Source organism: Chenopodium quinoa, unplaced genomic scaffold (assembly GCF_001683475.1).
Source record: "Chenopodium quinoa cultivar QQ74 unplaced genomic scaffold, ASM168347v1, whole genome shotgun sequence".
In the NCBI taxonomy this organism is placed as follows: domain Eukaryota; kingdom Viridiplantae; phylum Streptophyta; class Magnoliopsida; order Caryophyllales; family Amaranthaceae; genus Chenopodium; species Chenopodium quinoa.
In genome coordinates, this window is record NW_018742763.1 from 5,115,130 (window position 1) to 5,131,787 (window position 16,658).

The 16,658-nt window shown below is 36.8% G+C and overlaps 1 protein-coding gene across 1 annotated transcript; it reads left to right on the plus strand.

Moving 5' to 3' along the window:
• Nucleotides 1-12,739: 12,739 nt before the first annotated feature.
• Nucleotides 12,740-13,647, plus strand: LOC110724338 (meiotic recombination protein SPO11-1-like). Its single transcript, XM_021903761.1, has 2 exons — nucleotides 12,740-13,083; nucleotides 13,224-13,647. Exons 1-2 carry the CDS (start codon nucleotides 12,740-12,742, stop codon nucleotides 13,645-13,647), a joined length of 768 nt encoding a protein of 255 aa, XP_021759453.1.
• Nucleotides 13,648-16,658: the final 3,011 nt, after the last annotated feature.

A 16,658-nucleotide genomic window follows, 5' to 3' on the forward strand; every position in this document is an offset into this window, starting at 1 on the left:
GTCAGTATAATGGCGAATACGAAGCAACCCATCCGGCCATGATCAAGTATTTACAGGCGGTACGACAGGCGGTCGAATCCCTTGAAAATTTTCGTCTGACTCAAGTGCCGAGATCAGAAAACAACCAGGAGGATACACTTTCAAAATTAGCATCATCCGCTTCTTGTGATACTCCTCGAACTGTTTTTTGGGAAGTAATGGAGAAGAGAAGCATCGAGGAAGACCCTATTGGAATCCTAAACAAAAGCTCAACCTGGATGGATCCAATCAGGGCATATCTGACAAACAGTACCCTGCCGGATGATCATCAACAGGCGGCAGCACTGAAAAAACGAGCAACCAGTTTTGAAATGATAAAGGGAGAACTTCACAAAAGGGGGTACCTTCAACCCTTCTTGAAGTGTGTTACTCCAGAAAAGGGGCGAGAGATACTAGACGATCTTCACTCTTGTTACTGTGCTTCCCATATAGGCGGTAGGACGCTTGCTCAACGGGCAAGGCGGCAGGGCTACTTTTGGCCTACTTTAGAAGTAGATGCAATGGAGATGGTGAAAAAATGTGACAAGTGCCAAAGTTTTGGCAAGCTAATTCACCGTCCGGCAACTGACCTCACTACCATTCATAGCCCACTACCGTTTGCTAAGTGGGGCATGGATATTCTGGGTCCATATACGCCTGCTACTACCGTTTACATACTTGTTGCAGTCGACTACTTCACTAAATGGGTAGAGGCGGAGGCTGTAAAGGGAATCAAGACGAAGGATGTAATTTCATTCATTTGGAAAAATGTCTCACTCGGTTCGGGGTTCCCATGTCTATGGTTTTTGATAATGGTCCCCAATTTGAGACGCCTGTTCTCAAAAGCTGGTTGGGTGACCAAGGAATTGCACACTACTTTGCATCTGTCGGCCGTCCACAAGCAAACGGCCAGGTAGAAGCCTTTAATAAAATCATCTCAAACGGTCTCAAGAAAAAGATTGAACGAGCAGGCGGCCTATGGGCGGATGAATTACCACATGTTCTCTGGGCCATTAGGACGACTGAAAAAGGGGCGACTGGAGAAACTCCATTCCTCCTAACTTATGGTGCAGAAGCTGTTCTTCCAATAGAACACTACGAGCCGACTCTTCGAGTAATGCTATATGACGAAGAGGCAAACTGGGAAGCCATGTGCCTGGCATTAGACTCACTCCCTGAAAGGAGGGGCAATGCTGTCTTGCGCCATGAAATTTACCGCTTGAGAATGATTAGATCATACAACAAAAAAGTACACAGGCGTCCACTCAAAGTGGGGGACTTTGTACTTAGAAAAATGGAAGCAGTTGGTAGGGCTAATGAGTCTGGCAAACTAACTCCCAACTGGGAAGGACCCTACCAAATCTGTGAAGAGGTCAGGGACGGTACCTACCGTCTGGAAACACCAGACGGCCAACCGTTGCCTCGAACTTGGAATGTAGATAATCTTAAGAAATATTTCGTTCGAATGATGTAAATAGTCAAGGGCTACTTAATAAAAGTTTGCTGTTTCATTCAATTTTGTACTAAGAGGGGCACGCCTACTAACAAACAGTCGGCTACTCTCCATATTTAGTTTTCATTTTTACCTAAGAGGGGCATGCCTACTGACAAACAGTCGGCTACTCTCCATGTTTAATTTTTATTTCTACTTAAGAGGGGCACGCCGCTTGTTTCACTCAACCGGCTACTCTCCCATAATACAGTTCACCAAGAACTATCAAAGGCTCATGGCTAAAATGATCAGACTAGGCGTCAAGCCAACTGATCAAAATATAAAAATTCAATTCGACATGTCCCAACGTTATAGCAGGCGTCCGACGACATCCATCCGGATGAAATTCGTCGCAGAGAGTAGCTCCCTTTTGGGTGGAACATTGTTCTATAAAATCATTACACGCCACCGATACGACTGTCTAAACAAGACAACCACGTAGCTGTTTCCCGGACAAGGATACCTCTCACTTAACTGACTAATCAGGTCAAACAAGTGTTCGCAGTAACCATCCGTGTCAACCAACCGACTGGACTACTTGGGATAAGAACAGTCGATATCTTATGAGTTGATAGCCAACAAACATTTGCGAATAAAGGGGAGCAACCGGTACCCACTGCTTGAAACCTCTACTACTCAGTCACTCGGCGACTAGGTAACAATCATGTTTACTTGGTCACTCCTTAAAAATTTAGTATGAAACTAAAAAGGTGTTCATACAACACCTGTTCACACTAGATTAAATGTGGCGGGGAACAGCCGGCCTAGATTGCCTAAAGTCTCTAGCCTAAAAACATGACAGGTAGGAAACCACTTTCCTACTTGGTTAATTTTACAAATGACAGGACCGCCTGCCTAAAGGGGATCCAGTCTTTAAAATGGGTCGAATACCGATTGGATAAATGGCCGACTGATCGCCTAGCCTGGAAACAGACATCCAGTCGTCCAGGGGCATAGGCGGCGTGACTAACTATCCGTACCTGTCTGCAACTATCGGCCATGTAAAACAGTCGGTATAGTGTGCAATTGGATATCAGAATATTCAATACTTAAACAAATTTGAAGCTAAACAAAAATATTCATTAAAAGGAAGACGGTCATTAAAGACCGGCCAAATATTCAGAGCCCCGGCCCCCTGGCCGGGTAAATACAAACAAACGGCACGCAGGCCGTGGAAAGGAGACATAAAGCTTAAGAAGGGGGCAGATCTTCAATATTAGCAGCTGCCGCCTGGTCATCACTCTTTTTGCTGGACTCGGCTTCAGCTGCATCCTTCTTCGATTTATTACCCCCAAGCGGCACAAGCGCCACTACCGGCTGCTCCTCCTCCTCCAACGCCTCGTCCTCAGCAGCCGCCAGGATCTCTTGATTATATCTATCAGAACACTGGCGGTACGTTTTTTCCCAGGAGGCAAAGTCGGCATTGGGGAAGAGGCGACCCCAAGTCATGCGCTGGATTTGAGCATAGTCTTCCATCATCTCCCGGACCAGCTCTTTCTTTTCTTGCTCGGCCTTTTCCGAGAGCTCCTGAGTAAGACTCTTCTCCTGGGTCACCAGGCGTTCCTTAACAGCCGCCAAGGATTTCTCCAAGGTGTCGTATGAGGACATCTTTTGGCGAAGAGGTCTCAGCTCGGCCTTGAGATTGTTGATGGTCGCCTCCAGCTCGCTATTCCTCTTCTGGGCCGCCTCTAACTGAGCCCGGATAGCGTTGGTAGCCTGCGCCTGATAATAAAGAATATCAATTTTCAGAACCTCATTTTGGGCAATTTGAAACATTGCCTTATCACAGTCAGAGGCGGCCATAGCTTTTGCAGCCTTTACCTCTTTGTTCTTCCTGTCAAGCGGCTTACGGAGGCCGTTTACTCGGAGCAGGGCCTAAGTAAAAAGGGGAACATGCGTCAGTTTCCAAAAAAAAAAAAAAAAAAAAAAAAGAGGCGTCCTGGAATTCAAATACTCAAAAATATGTTAAGTATACCTCAGCAAGGACTCCTGCAATCCCGTCTAGGTCAAGGGTGCCGACACCCCTGACCGCCTCCCTTTCAGCTGGAGGAACGGCCTTGATCATAGACTTGGCCACCTCGACCAAGTCAGGCTCCTGAGGGCCGGCTGCATTAAGCATAGACAAACAGATTAGACCTAGTAAAGAAGGGAGCAAGTCTAAAATTTACAAGGACAACTTCATACTTCTAGGCGGCCCAATTGGAGTTTTGGAAGGAGTGGCTGGCTGTTTCTCAGCCGCCGCATGTTTCCTGGCAGAACCAGGAGAGCTCGCAACAGTCGTCCTCCGGGCCTTAGAGTCCGGCTGTTGGGAAGAAGAAGCTCTTGGAGCGCCCGTCTAAAAAAGAAGAAAAGAGTTAGTATATGCATAAACACAACTCCAAAAAGAGAGTGAAAGGTTCGAAGCCCACCAAGGGTGCCCCCTTGTTGAGGGAGTCGGTTGAAGACTGTTGCATGATGGAGGCCCGCAACATGGCCGCCGCAATCTTGGAGGCGGTAATTTTGCTCATGGCGTCCGCTGCAAAAACAAATAGCAAAGTTAATAAAAGTCATAACAGAAATGCATGGAACAACAGAGTATTCGACAGGCCGGCTACCTCTTGAGCACCGACTGCTGAGGCCACAGGCGGCCAAAAAGTACTCGTCGTAGAGCCATTTGAAGCTCGGGACGCAGTGCAGGGGTACTTGCTCTCGTACCCCTGAAGTAGAGTTCACCTTCGACTCTACTTTGAAGAGTCCTTTATCTAGGATCTCCTTCTTAGCCTTGGAGGGAACAGGCGGCATGCTGCGGCCGCCTGCAAGAAGGGGCGGATTCCTGTTCCACCTGTTGAAGCGCTTGTTCAGTTCTGTGTCTGAACTCTCAATGATAAGGAAGGTGCTCCGCAGTCCTTCCATTTGTTTGCTTTACCTCTTGTCATGAGGTAGCCCCTGTGGCTCGTCAATTGATACCAGCCGGTACCACCTGCCTTAGGGGTCCGGCTGAGGTAGTTCATGTGGGCGAAAGCCTCGAAGTTCGGCTCCACCCCGTGCAGTTCGCACCCGGCCACATAGCCGAGTACGTTGACCCAGGAGTTCGGGGCTAACTGCCATAACCCCAACTCATACCCATCCAAGATCCGCTGAACAACCGGATGTAGTGGGAAGCGCAGCCCAGCCTTGATGGCCGCCTCGTAGCAGCCAAAGCAGGCGCCATCATAACTAGTACCAGCCGGCCAGACGACTGTGTCTTCTGGATCCGGCACGAACACTAAAAAGCCGGGGCCCATTGTGTGGTTTGCGATAAAGCTCCCCACTTTTTCTTGCATGGCCGTGATCCGGCCCTGAGGTACCGTGCAGTAGTAGGGGGTATTTTGCTCTCGGTGAGAGGCGGATGGCTCCGCCCAATTGTCCCCCTTCTCAACTGCGTGAGAAAGCCTCGCCTCTTGTAGGCGACTGTTTTTCTCTTCTGTGTCCAGAGAAGCATGGCCAGAAGAGCTAGACTCGGATTCGTCCTCTGACGAGTCCGAAGAGGACGACTCCTCCCCTCTCCCAGAGGGGCCCGCCTCCTCTCCTTTAAAAGGAGCAGGAGAGAATGTAGAATTGTCAACTGTAAAATGGGAAGGGGTCACTTTGACTCCTCCCTCAGAACTGTCGGCTTTCAAGCCGCTTTGTTTCACTTCCACATCTGGCGCCTGGTCAGATGTTTCACTAATCGGCACCCGGTGGTAGGAGCTGTCTGAGTTCGAGATCCTAGCCGTCTTTTTTGTTCTGGCCATCATGTTCTGCATAGACACAGATACAGTCGGACTTTGTATAAAGGGCAAAGATGGGTCCAGAAAAGGGCAGGCGGCACTCCTAGTCCTAGATTCAGCCGTCCCCGGTGACCGGCTGATCGCTAACCTAGGTCGTGTCGTGTGCTTCCGTAGTGCCATTTCAAAAAAGAATAAAGTAAAGTGAAAATTAAGAGTAAGAGAACCGACGGTTACCTGAACGAGTGAGGATTGATGAAGTTCTGAAAATCCTTTGCAGTCGGCTTGTCAGAGCAGGCGGTAGGCAAAAAGGGTCCAAAATGTCAGAGCAAGTTCAGGGGTCCGAATGTTCTCTCACAAAGTTCTCAAGTGTGAAAATGACCGAAGGCAACACTCCCTTATATAGGCGAAGTGAGAAGGCGAAGGGTCACTTCCGGAATTCAAAATTTGGGCGGGAGTATCTCTCGGCCTTTCGCCGAGTGACACCTGTAGCAGGCCGTCGCCTGTTACAGGGCGACACCTGTCACAGGTAACACGTGACCAGTCACGTGCCACCTGTGAGGGGAAAATGATTAGGGGATTTTGCTCCCACCAATCGAAATGCGCCACGTTGGCCAATCAGGTCCTGCCAAGTGTCCCCCAGTTTGAGCTCTCAGGGCTTGCCACGTGGCACACGCTTATTCGTCCATCCTAGACCTATTATGTCATGACACGTGGCATACTCCATGCCTAATGGAGAAGTCGGCCACCTAGGCCCAACTTCCGAGGGAAGCCCAATCAGCCTAAGGTTAACCTAAACCTAGGATTGGCACGTTTCCCGAGGTTATAAATACCTCCCTTAATCCTCATTAAGGGGGATTACGCAGATTACACACATTAAACACTCTCACCTAGAGAGACCCAATCACTTTAATTTCCGCATTAATTACTCCTTAATCATGTATTAACTTGACCGTCGGAGGCGGATCTCCAATCATCCGGAGCATCCGTTTGTTTTGCAGGTACAGGCGTCCGGTTCCAGTCTCGAAATTGTAACTCTCCCGCAGGACATCAGAAAACCCCGAAACAATTTCTATCTTATTTTTTGTTTAGATAAGATAGATAGGTTGGTTTTTTATTTTTTATTTTTTTTTATATGAATCGTTATATTATGATTTCTATCAATTTTTTAATTATTTAAATAAGATAGATTTTTTTTTTCCTATTTTTATGTTTTATCTTTGAATTAACGTAATGATTTTTATTTTATTTTATTTTTGTAAAAGTAAAGATTTTATGAATGGTTATACTCTGTATTATAATTTCTATTTTTTTAAAATACGTAAGATAGATATTTTAATGATTTTGTTTTATTTTCTTTGTTTTGATTTTATTTTCTATTTTTTTGTTTTATCTTTGAAGTAACTACTTTTAATTTTTACTTATTTTTTTTTTGTTTTAAGATAGATAGGTTTTTTTTGTTTTGGTTTTTTAGAAGTAACTTATTTTTTTTTAAGATAGTAGTAATTAATTTTTTTTTTATTTTATCCTTTCTTGTTTTTCTATTTTTTTTTATTTTGTTAATGCTATCTTTATGGGCAAAAAGGTCATCACAAAAGCTCTTGACCAAACTCAAGTGTTTGCTTTATAATATAACATAGATTATTTTCAGAAAAAATAAGTTTAAAATATCAAAGTTATTATTTTTCTCTCTCACAAAATAAGCTAAAAAAGTTCAAATAAATAAAAATTAATTGAATTGAATAGACCTATATATTTTCATTCATATTATATGTTCAATTAGTACGTCTATTTTTGTCATTAGGTGCACATTATCTAATGTTATTCCAGTTGTTTTTGGCTTCTACTATCTAGTAATGATAGATTGATAGTGAAGGTTCTTGATTTTAGAGATCTTTTCATCTATTGATAATGATGTTTTTCTTTTCCTTTTTAAAATTGTATAGATATATCCGGATCGAGTGAGCGTAAATCTCTAAAGTTTTTGAAAATATTATGATTTTCGCTAATGAATTGTATTTACATATATCCGTTAAATAAAACGTGATATAAATTACACTAATAAAAACAAAATAACCATTCAAAAATAATTTTTATGCCCTAGAAAAGGGATTCCCAGAGTAATGTAGATGATATTCGATCTCAGGTCTTGAGTACCTTTTCAAAAATGATATTTTAATCAACTAATTTAGCTGTCATAGACCTTTATAATTTATTTATTGGTTGAGATATCAATTAATTTATACAGTATACTTTTATAATTAGAGAAAACAATTGAGTTTTCAAAAATAGACTTTTTCAGATCTAGGGTTTCAAACTCATTGAAATAGTTTAGAGGATTACAGAAGTATAATCACCTAAACGACTATGTATCATCATATGTTATGCCAAATCAATACAAACTCATAGATTATACTCCCTCCCTCCGTTACTAAATGTTCTACCCATTTCACTTTAACACGCATGCCAATGCACATTTTATTTTGATTATTTCTTTAATTACACATTAGTAAAAATTATAAAAAGAGGATATTCTTGTACTAATCATCGAGACGAATCAAACAAGACCCTCTATGACTATATTTTGACTTATATATTTAGAGAAATTTAGAAGATTCTCTAATGTTGTGAATAGTGTCAAGATTCTAAATGTATATAATATTTAGGAACGAAGGGAATATTGTTTCAGTTAAAAAAGTAATAGACTTTTCTAAGGCATAAATCCTTAAAGCAGATCAATATATTCAATACAAGTGTGTTTTGGTTTATGAGGCTTTGTTGTTGTTTTTTTTTCTTTTACCTACATAATTTTCTTCTGATAATTCTTTATAAATGCACACATATTCATTAATTAGTAAACTACTGGTATTTACATTGCGATTAAAGTGTTAGTGGTCCAATTATTTTTTGATTAGAGATTTAATTAAGGCCTTGTTCTCGTCAACTGAATTTTGCTAAACTGAACTTATTTCTACTGAACCGAACTTATTTTTATTGAACTGAATTTATTTTTATTGAAACCTGAACAAATTAAATTTCTTTAGGATTGAACTTATTTTTACTGAACTGAACTTATTTTTACTGAACTGAAGTTATTACTACTGAATTGAACTTATTTTTATTGAACGCACAAACTATTCACGTGGCTTAATTCACATGTTTTAGAAGATTTTAAATATTAATAATATTTTATCTTTCTTCGAAAATTAGGTTATATTAACCTCAATCAATCAAATCTTTAATTAATTAATTGAGCAATTGTAGAAATACAAAAGACTTCTTTATGTCCTTTTCTTCTTCTCCGTCGTTTTTAAAAGACTAGACTACACTAGATGAAGGAGAGGTTCCATATTTACATGAATATTATTTATACACCCCCATTTTATGAAAATTTATTAACCCTTTCGGTAGAAAAGAGTTCATATTTTTTGTAACATTTACTATTTTGATCTATAATTATTGTTAGGTTTATTTAGCCTAAATTTCACAAAATGTAATAATTGATTATGTTTTGTGTGTACGTGAAAAATACCTTATAAATTCCTTGAAATAATTCAAGTAATTTTCTCTCAATTACAACTTTTTATCAATAATAGCTGGTATTTTTTTCCCTAGTTACTAATATAATGCAAATTTAATTATATAGTTACAACCATTTGGTTATTCTATTGCTTAAATAATTCTTGTACATGGTATCAAAGTTAACTTATGACAAATATGCAGTACAAATCTCATCCACCTTTTCTTTCTTACGTATAAGAGACCGGGGTATATGTTACACGCCGCATCCACACTTGAAACCCAAAGATCTCTCTTATGAGGGGTGCGATTGAGTGTAAAATCGAATTTTGGGGTTAGGTTGACCCATCGACAAAATACATTCCATGTCTATAATATATTCTAAGAATGAACAATAATATTTCTCAATTTTGTAAATTTCAATTTTTCTTCGTTTCTGATTCTACTGCAAGTGAAGTATATACTTGTAGTTTGACAGCTATGTAATCGATCAAATTTGATTTAATATCATAAAAAAATGCAAGTACTTAAATTATTTATTATTGTTGTGATACTTCATACTAGCCTTTTATGCAATCGATGCGTGCGGCTTTATGTCTGTCTTATTATTATAGCGCTCCGGGAAGTTTATGCATAGACTGTATTGTAGTTTTCTTGTTGTTTTTCCAAACATCTAATCATGATTTTTTTAAATCAAGCCTCGTTTATTTTATGAGATCGAAATAAAATCACAGCAAATTGAATATAAATTGAAAATTCATCGAGTTTTCTTCATTATAGTCTCGCTTTTATTCATTAATTGAAATTCTATGTTATTTTTATTTAAAGTAGATCTAATATCAATTATACGTGTAGCAAAATACTAAGAAGTATTCTATGAAAAAACACTAAAAAATAGGAACTTGTTGTTTTTTTGAAATTCTATTTTTTTCCCTTAACTGTAGTTATACGTCTAACAAAATATTAAAAAAAATTTCATCAAAAAATTTTTTATCAAAATATTCTATGAAAAAACACTAAAAAATAGGAACTTGTGGTGTAATGATTTTTTTTTTCTTTATGAGTTATTGCAATGGTTCAAATGTGTGTAACAACGAACAAATTGTCATATCGTGTATACTAAGTAAATTTTTTAGACTCTAAATCATTTCCTAATTAGTGTAGATTGATTGAAAATTTTAATTATTTGTTTGACTATTGATTGACGCTTTTAATGTTATTCTTGGCTATTTTTTGAAATGTTGTGATTTTGAGTTATTTGACTATTTATTGTATTGACGGCATATGTTTGTAATTTCATGAAGGAAGGGGGGGTAAGATGGTATTTTCACGTGGACACCGCCATCGCCGTCACCATGTCCCCCCTTCCCTTATTTAATAGAGATTACTGTATTAAATAGTACAAGTTCACCTCATATTCACATCATTAATAGTACATAGTAATATAAATTCACTCCTTTTTTTTAGTTTTTCTACCATGAATTTTGCACTATTAATCAACTCTACTTTTACCAATAATAACTATTTATATATAATGGAAAATATAGTCATGTGAGGTCTTGATTCCTCTTGTTTATACTTTTCAAATATACGATTTTTATAAATTTTGGAACTATATACAATCCAGAGATATATCGATTGAAAGTTTTGTCTCAGCAAATATGAAAATTGAAGTGCAACATCTAATAAAAAACGGAGGATATATAAAAACATATACTCGTATATTGTGTATGTTGATCTATATTATGTACATATTATGAGCTATGACTTGTTTGGTGCCTTGTTGGTGGTAGACATCTTGGATACTTCCTTCGACAAAACAAGACATCTTTTGTTGATTATGTTAGTCAATTCAAAAACAATATACTACTTCGTATTATTGTTGTATACTTGTATTATCAATAATAAGGGGCAGACCATGATTGGAGCACTATCTAACATAGACTTTTCATTCAAAATATATATACCAATTATAAGTTGTATACTTGTATTATTATTTGAACAAATTTCACCCAAACATACAACGGGTTCATGGTTTTTACATTATTGTAATTATGTTAAATGTAAAAAATATTGTCAAAACGAGCCTCGACCGCGACTACCATAGGCAGTGTAAGTTCACTTCACAAAACCATGAAAGTTCACCTCAAAATTAGTTGATAATAAGAGGAATAGTCATTCACTCAGTCTTATAAAATGAACACAATTCATCATATTCTTCAATGTGATAATGTGAGATTCATTTTCCTAACACTACTCCCCATTGATTCGTACTTCATCAATGTGAGGTAACACATCCAGTTAAATTTGGGTTGTTCATGAGCTTAACAATTATACAATATATTTTTAAAATTTATACTATAATCATGAAATTATGCAATTAAGAATATAGGAAAATATACTTTGTATGCTATAATGTTAATGTTATAATGTTATTGTTTAACATTATGTATAGGATATCATTTGGTCTACATTATACTTTTGAAAATAGGATTGCATTCACTTTTATTTTTAGGGGAAATTGATCAATAAAAGATCAAATATATATCCAAGGGAAAGAGACAATATAATGGAAAACGATGTTTTTTTTACTTTTAAGTAGAATTGTAATGGAAATGGATTTTAATTCCATTTATAAGTCCAGATATGCTTTTCACGCTCGTCAATGGATGGTATATAAAGAAAGCAACAAAGCCTTTTCATTAAAACTAGAACAAGAAAAAAAAAGAGTATTGTAATAAAGTTGGAGTATGAATTTTCATTATTGGAAGCATATGTTTATAAATATTCGTTCAGTTATGACGTCTTAAGTATTACGATGGATGTGAAAAAAAATCTAAAAAGTAAAAAAGTAATCTTTATTCTTTGTAATATAAATTCTTATAGCATTTGATGTGTCAACTTATCAATGGTTTGATAAATCCAATTGGAGTCATTGACTATTACTACATTAATAATTTTGAATTATTTTCGATCAGCTCACTTGATCTAGTTCTGATAAGTTTGAAAAAGTTAAGACAATAAAAAAATAAAATAAAAACAAAGTTTTTTCATCACAAAAGAAGCTTAATTTAATAAGTTTAGATAAGTAAAAACAAGTTATTATAATTAATGATAACAATATTACTAGTATTATTATTATTATCGGTATTATCGTCATCGCCATTAATATCATTTAACTATTAATACTTCATATAAAAATAATAGTATTGTTTATTTTTTTGTTTAATAGTAATATGTAATTGTTTCATTTAAATCAGACTATTTGTATCTGTTTTCCTCAACAAATTTTTAATAATTATCAATAAATCTAAGTTTACCTCAATCTTAATAATTTAAGGGTTATGTTATATTACTTAAAATGGTAATGTAATAAGTTATAAATTCATAATAAAATTATGCACTAATCAATGTATTAAATAATCGATTAATGCACCTTCTTTCCGTTGCATATACTTCATGTTTTTCCACAATTTAAAATAAACACAATAAAAATAGGTTTAGTTTCACAAAAATAAATTAACGAGAACGGAACGTTAGTCCTAACAAAAAGAGCCTAGCCTAGGTCAAGCCCACTAGATTTGACAAGGTTTGACAAGGTTAGGATTCCGTTTTGACTAGATTAGGCTAGACAAGGTAAATTCATTTCAAGGTTTGATTCCGTTTGTTAGCCGTACACTGGACTCACAAAGTTTCCTTTTTTGTAACTTTCTTCTTCCTCTTTGCTTCTTTAACCTCGAAACCCTAAACATCCAAAAAAAACTAAAAATAAAAACCAACATCCTAATTTTTTTTAAAAAAACCCACCCCGAAAAACCCGATTGATAGCGTCGTTGACATTCCTCGTGATGAGATAAGAAACAAACTTACTACATTTCTACAAAACTTCAAGAACACTGGTGTTTTGTCATTGCTGTTAAGGGAGAAGAAAACTTCAATCTATCGACCACCTCCACACCATAGATATGTGCACAATTACGGTACGATGCATCAAATTCATTCGGAGCATAAACTTGTTCTGTGTGAGATTACTATTGGATTGATTATATCAAATTTGAATGAACCCGATCATATGTTTATTACTATGTGGGCATTATTTTACAATGTTAAAGCAATATTTTTAGGGAAGAATCGAAATTCTTGGGTAGGTTTAAAAGAAACCATTGTTATTGATTTCAACGACTATCTATGCTGCTTCTTTGGTCCCTCAAGGAAATCTTTGGGGTTATTTGGCAGTGGGCAATGCCGAGGATTTGTTGTTGGCAGTATTATAATCACGAAGAAAACTACAATTGCACCTTACCGGGAAGAACTAAACTGTACTGGAAGGTATAATCATCAGGCTATTAATATGAGCACATTAGTAACTGTTCAAATGGGAGAACTAACCACTCGTTTTATTCTTGTTCTTGAAAAAGAAACAATTTAGGACAATTTCCAGTCAAATGCCCCTATATTCTTGTTACTAGGTGTGGTCAACCAGATTACGATACTCGTGTATTTTTTAGAACAGTCTCTGATACTTTTGATACTTTACCGGTTTTTTGTTTAGTGGATTTCAATCCATGGGGTATTGGTATTTTTCGTTCATACAAGTGCAGTTCTTACCAACTTACTCATGTGAGCAATCATCTTACTGTCGGGAGGATGCAATTTCTTGGTCTGACTTATACTAACATTACATCATCTGGCATCACCAATGATTATTTCACTTCAATGTCGGAAGTAGATCGCAAGTGTGCGTTGGGAATTCAAGATGAAGAATGGATTTCAAATGAGAAGCAAGTGGCTGAGAATAATGGGCATCACCTTGAAATGGGGCTCAAGGTTGATATTGAAGTCATTCCACTTTGGATTCGTACTTATCTAAGCAACGAGCTTTTGCCCGCCTAACTCCTGAGAATAGGTGTTGAGGGATTGAACATCAACAGTTAGTCGTCGTTTTTATAGATTTAAATATGTGATATGATATACTAACAGTTAGTCGTCGTTTTTCAAGTATGTGATATACTAGACTAATAAACTAATAGGCTTATTTAGCTACGAATGACATGATTTATCAAGTAATATTTTTCCTTTCATTGATATAAATCTCCATCTTTATTAGTATTTGTGTATTTAGTTCCTCTATTCTTAACATGTTGCAATATGGACAAAGTCATGCATCCCAATACACATCTTAAATTATCAATGTCTTCATTTTGGAAAGTGTATGTTAAGACAAGCCTATAAAGATCTCATATGACTATGTTTATGTCTATCTATAAGTCCAAACTTTGTGATCTGCTAAAGAAAGAAGGGGTTGAGATTGGGAATGCTTTTTGAGTCGATTCGTGGGTGCCTGCTCTGTTGCTCAAGAAGTGCCCAAGACTCGTATCACCAAAGCGATGGGTGTGTTGAGGGATTTGAAGTTTCCTGGTAATGGGTGTGCAATGGATATTGGATTGGTTAAGTTTGCTCCTGTTAGAGAGGTGTGTTCCTTCATGATTAGTAGCACTTTAGATGGATACAATTAAAATGTATGTTTGATTTTGCTTTTAATAGTACTAGCAAATTAGAAATTGGAATTGTGTTTTTGTACGGAAATGTTGTTAGTTTCTATATACTTCATATATAATTATACATTTGGGTGTCAAATCCAGTGGTGTTTATATTGCTATTTGTAGAAAGCTGTTTGCAGATTATAATAAGATATATAATAATGTTGATGTTGGGATTATGTTTGGTCAATGATGGTATTTTCCTTTTTGGTGAATTATGAACTTGTTCTAACTATTAGATATGACATCATGTACAAATCTTGAAAATTGAGGGATAGTTTGTAGTTAAAAAGTAATGTCAAGTGTGATTAGCGGAGTATGTTGTGGAGGCGAGTTCGGTTTTGGCAATGAATGCTTGCAACACTTTTACTTCTTTTGCTTTTATTAGCTAGGCTTGTATGTAGAATGATTCCATTGAGAGTGTATTCGATGGATGTAGTGTCAATGCTTGTCATGAATATGGCTTTGCACATCACAGCATTTTGGGACCCTGCTCATAGGAATGTGTATTGAATTTTCAATAGGTTTTTGAATTTTGAGGAATTTGAGTAGTAGAGCTTCTATCGAATGAATTGAAACGATGGTTGGTAAGTTTCATGCCTTATGTTGGAGGGAATTAGGAAGTCAACAACATAGGGGACTCTTTCCACCTCTTGATTGGTGCACCATTATACAAAAGTAGGAGTTTTGGTAGTTCAAAGTTCTTCCATGAATATGTAGTAATGGCATGGAGATTTTATAAGTTGATGAAAAGATGAGAGGTCAATCTTATTGTTTGCAAATAACATGATCAGACATCTCTAGTTGGGCATTTTTAACCAGCTCTTTCGCAGCTTAAACTTGCTAACTCAAACCTGATCAGCAAAAGGCTCATTATTTTCCTGGCTGTTAATATGGGATCTAGCGCAAACAGACTTTAGGGTAACAGAATGCTTTCTAAAGAACAACAAAAAGCGGTGAGTATCCATCTCTATTTGTGGGAGTTTAGGACCTAGAATTAAGCTCAACTGCATCGCTAGGAGTCTTGTACCACCAATACACTACTGGAATTTGCAAAAGCATTGTCATACACAAAGTTATTCGTTTAGTTAGGATTTTATATATATGAGTTTGCACTTAGAAAGCAGTTGTCAGGAAAAGCATTGTGGAGTAAAATATCACAATCTCTCCGCCATATGTAACTCCTAAAGGAAACAAATGTGCGTGTTCGAAGTCAGTATTTAAAAGGATTGTGCTTCATTTCATGTGTATGTCTTATCTAGGATGTGGTCTGGTAAAGTTACTTGGTTTATAGTAAGGAATTTTTCTAAAAGTGTTAACTAATCACCCTGTGGTTTGAAACTTTTGAGCATCTGGCAATTGTGTATTGAGTGTGATTTGTTGGTAGCTGCGATCTTTGCCCCCCCCCCCCCCCTCAAGTATGTCAATTGGAGGATGTTTAGGTACATGTTCTTTTCTTTCATTTTCTAAATTTTTTGAAAACCCTAATTTTCGTTGTTTTTGCTAATGTACACAGATAGAATTTTAGATCTTAGATAGCTTACTTTTATCTTTCACATTTATGCTTTGACATATTTATTTATATTATTATATTTAATCTCAAGTTGTTTATTTGAGTTTATTTAGATTGAATTGAGCTTTAGATTAGAAAATAAATCAATTTTAGGGTTTATTTACGGAGACTTGTTGATTCAAATTGATTTTGGGGTTTTCGCTGGGTTTGGGTTTATATGTTGGGAGCCACTAATTTCGTGTATGTTTATTTGTCATCTTTGTAGAATTAGTTATGAAGCTTAAAAGTTACCCCAAATTAAGAAGTTCCACCATCATACTCTTAGAGAAGTTCATGGCAAAGAATTCATGGGTATAATTTTAAGCCTTGAATTTCTATCATTATACTTTTGCTAACATGTCCTAATCTGCACAAGTAGTTTTCTTAATGATTAATTATTGATGCATAAATTGTCGAGGATGTTTTGTCTTGGAGCGTTGGAATTTTTATATTTATGTTAGCAGGTATCACTGATGATAATCTTCAAGAAACTAGTCAGGAGAGTCAACTATATTAATGACTTTGTTTAATAGTTGTGAAGCTAGTTGACTTGTGAGATATTAGGTTGTGAGGTGTGCAACCAATAGTTGCTTAATTTAGGAGAGAAGGTTTTTGTGTTTGAGGGTGGGGGTGTGGCTGTGAAGCTTAACAGATAGTGTGTTCGAGCATGAAAAGGAAGAAACTTCTGGGAATAACTATTCATGATTTAGTTATTTACAAGCTGTCATCATCCTTTTTTAACACAGATGACATTTGGTGATTAATGGTTTAGACTCCTTACACAATCATGTCATTTTTTAAATGCTTTCTGC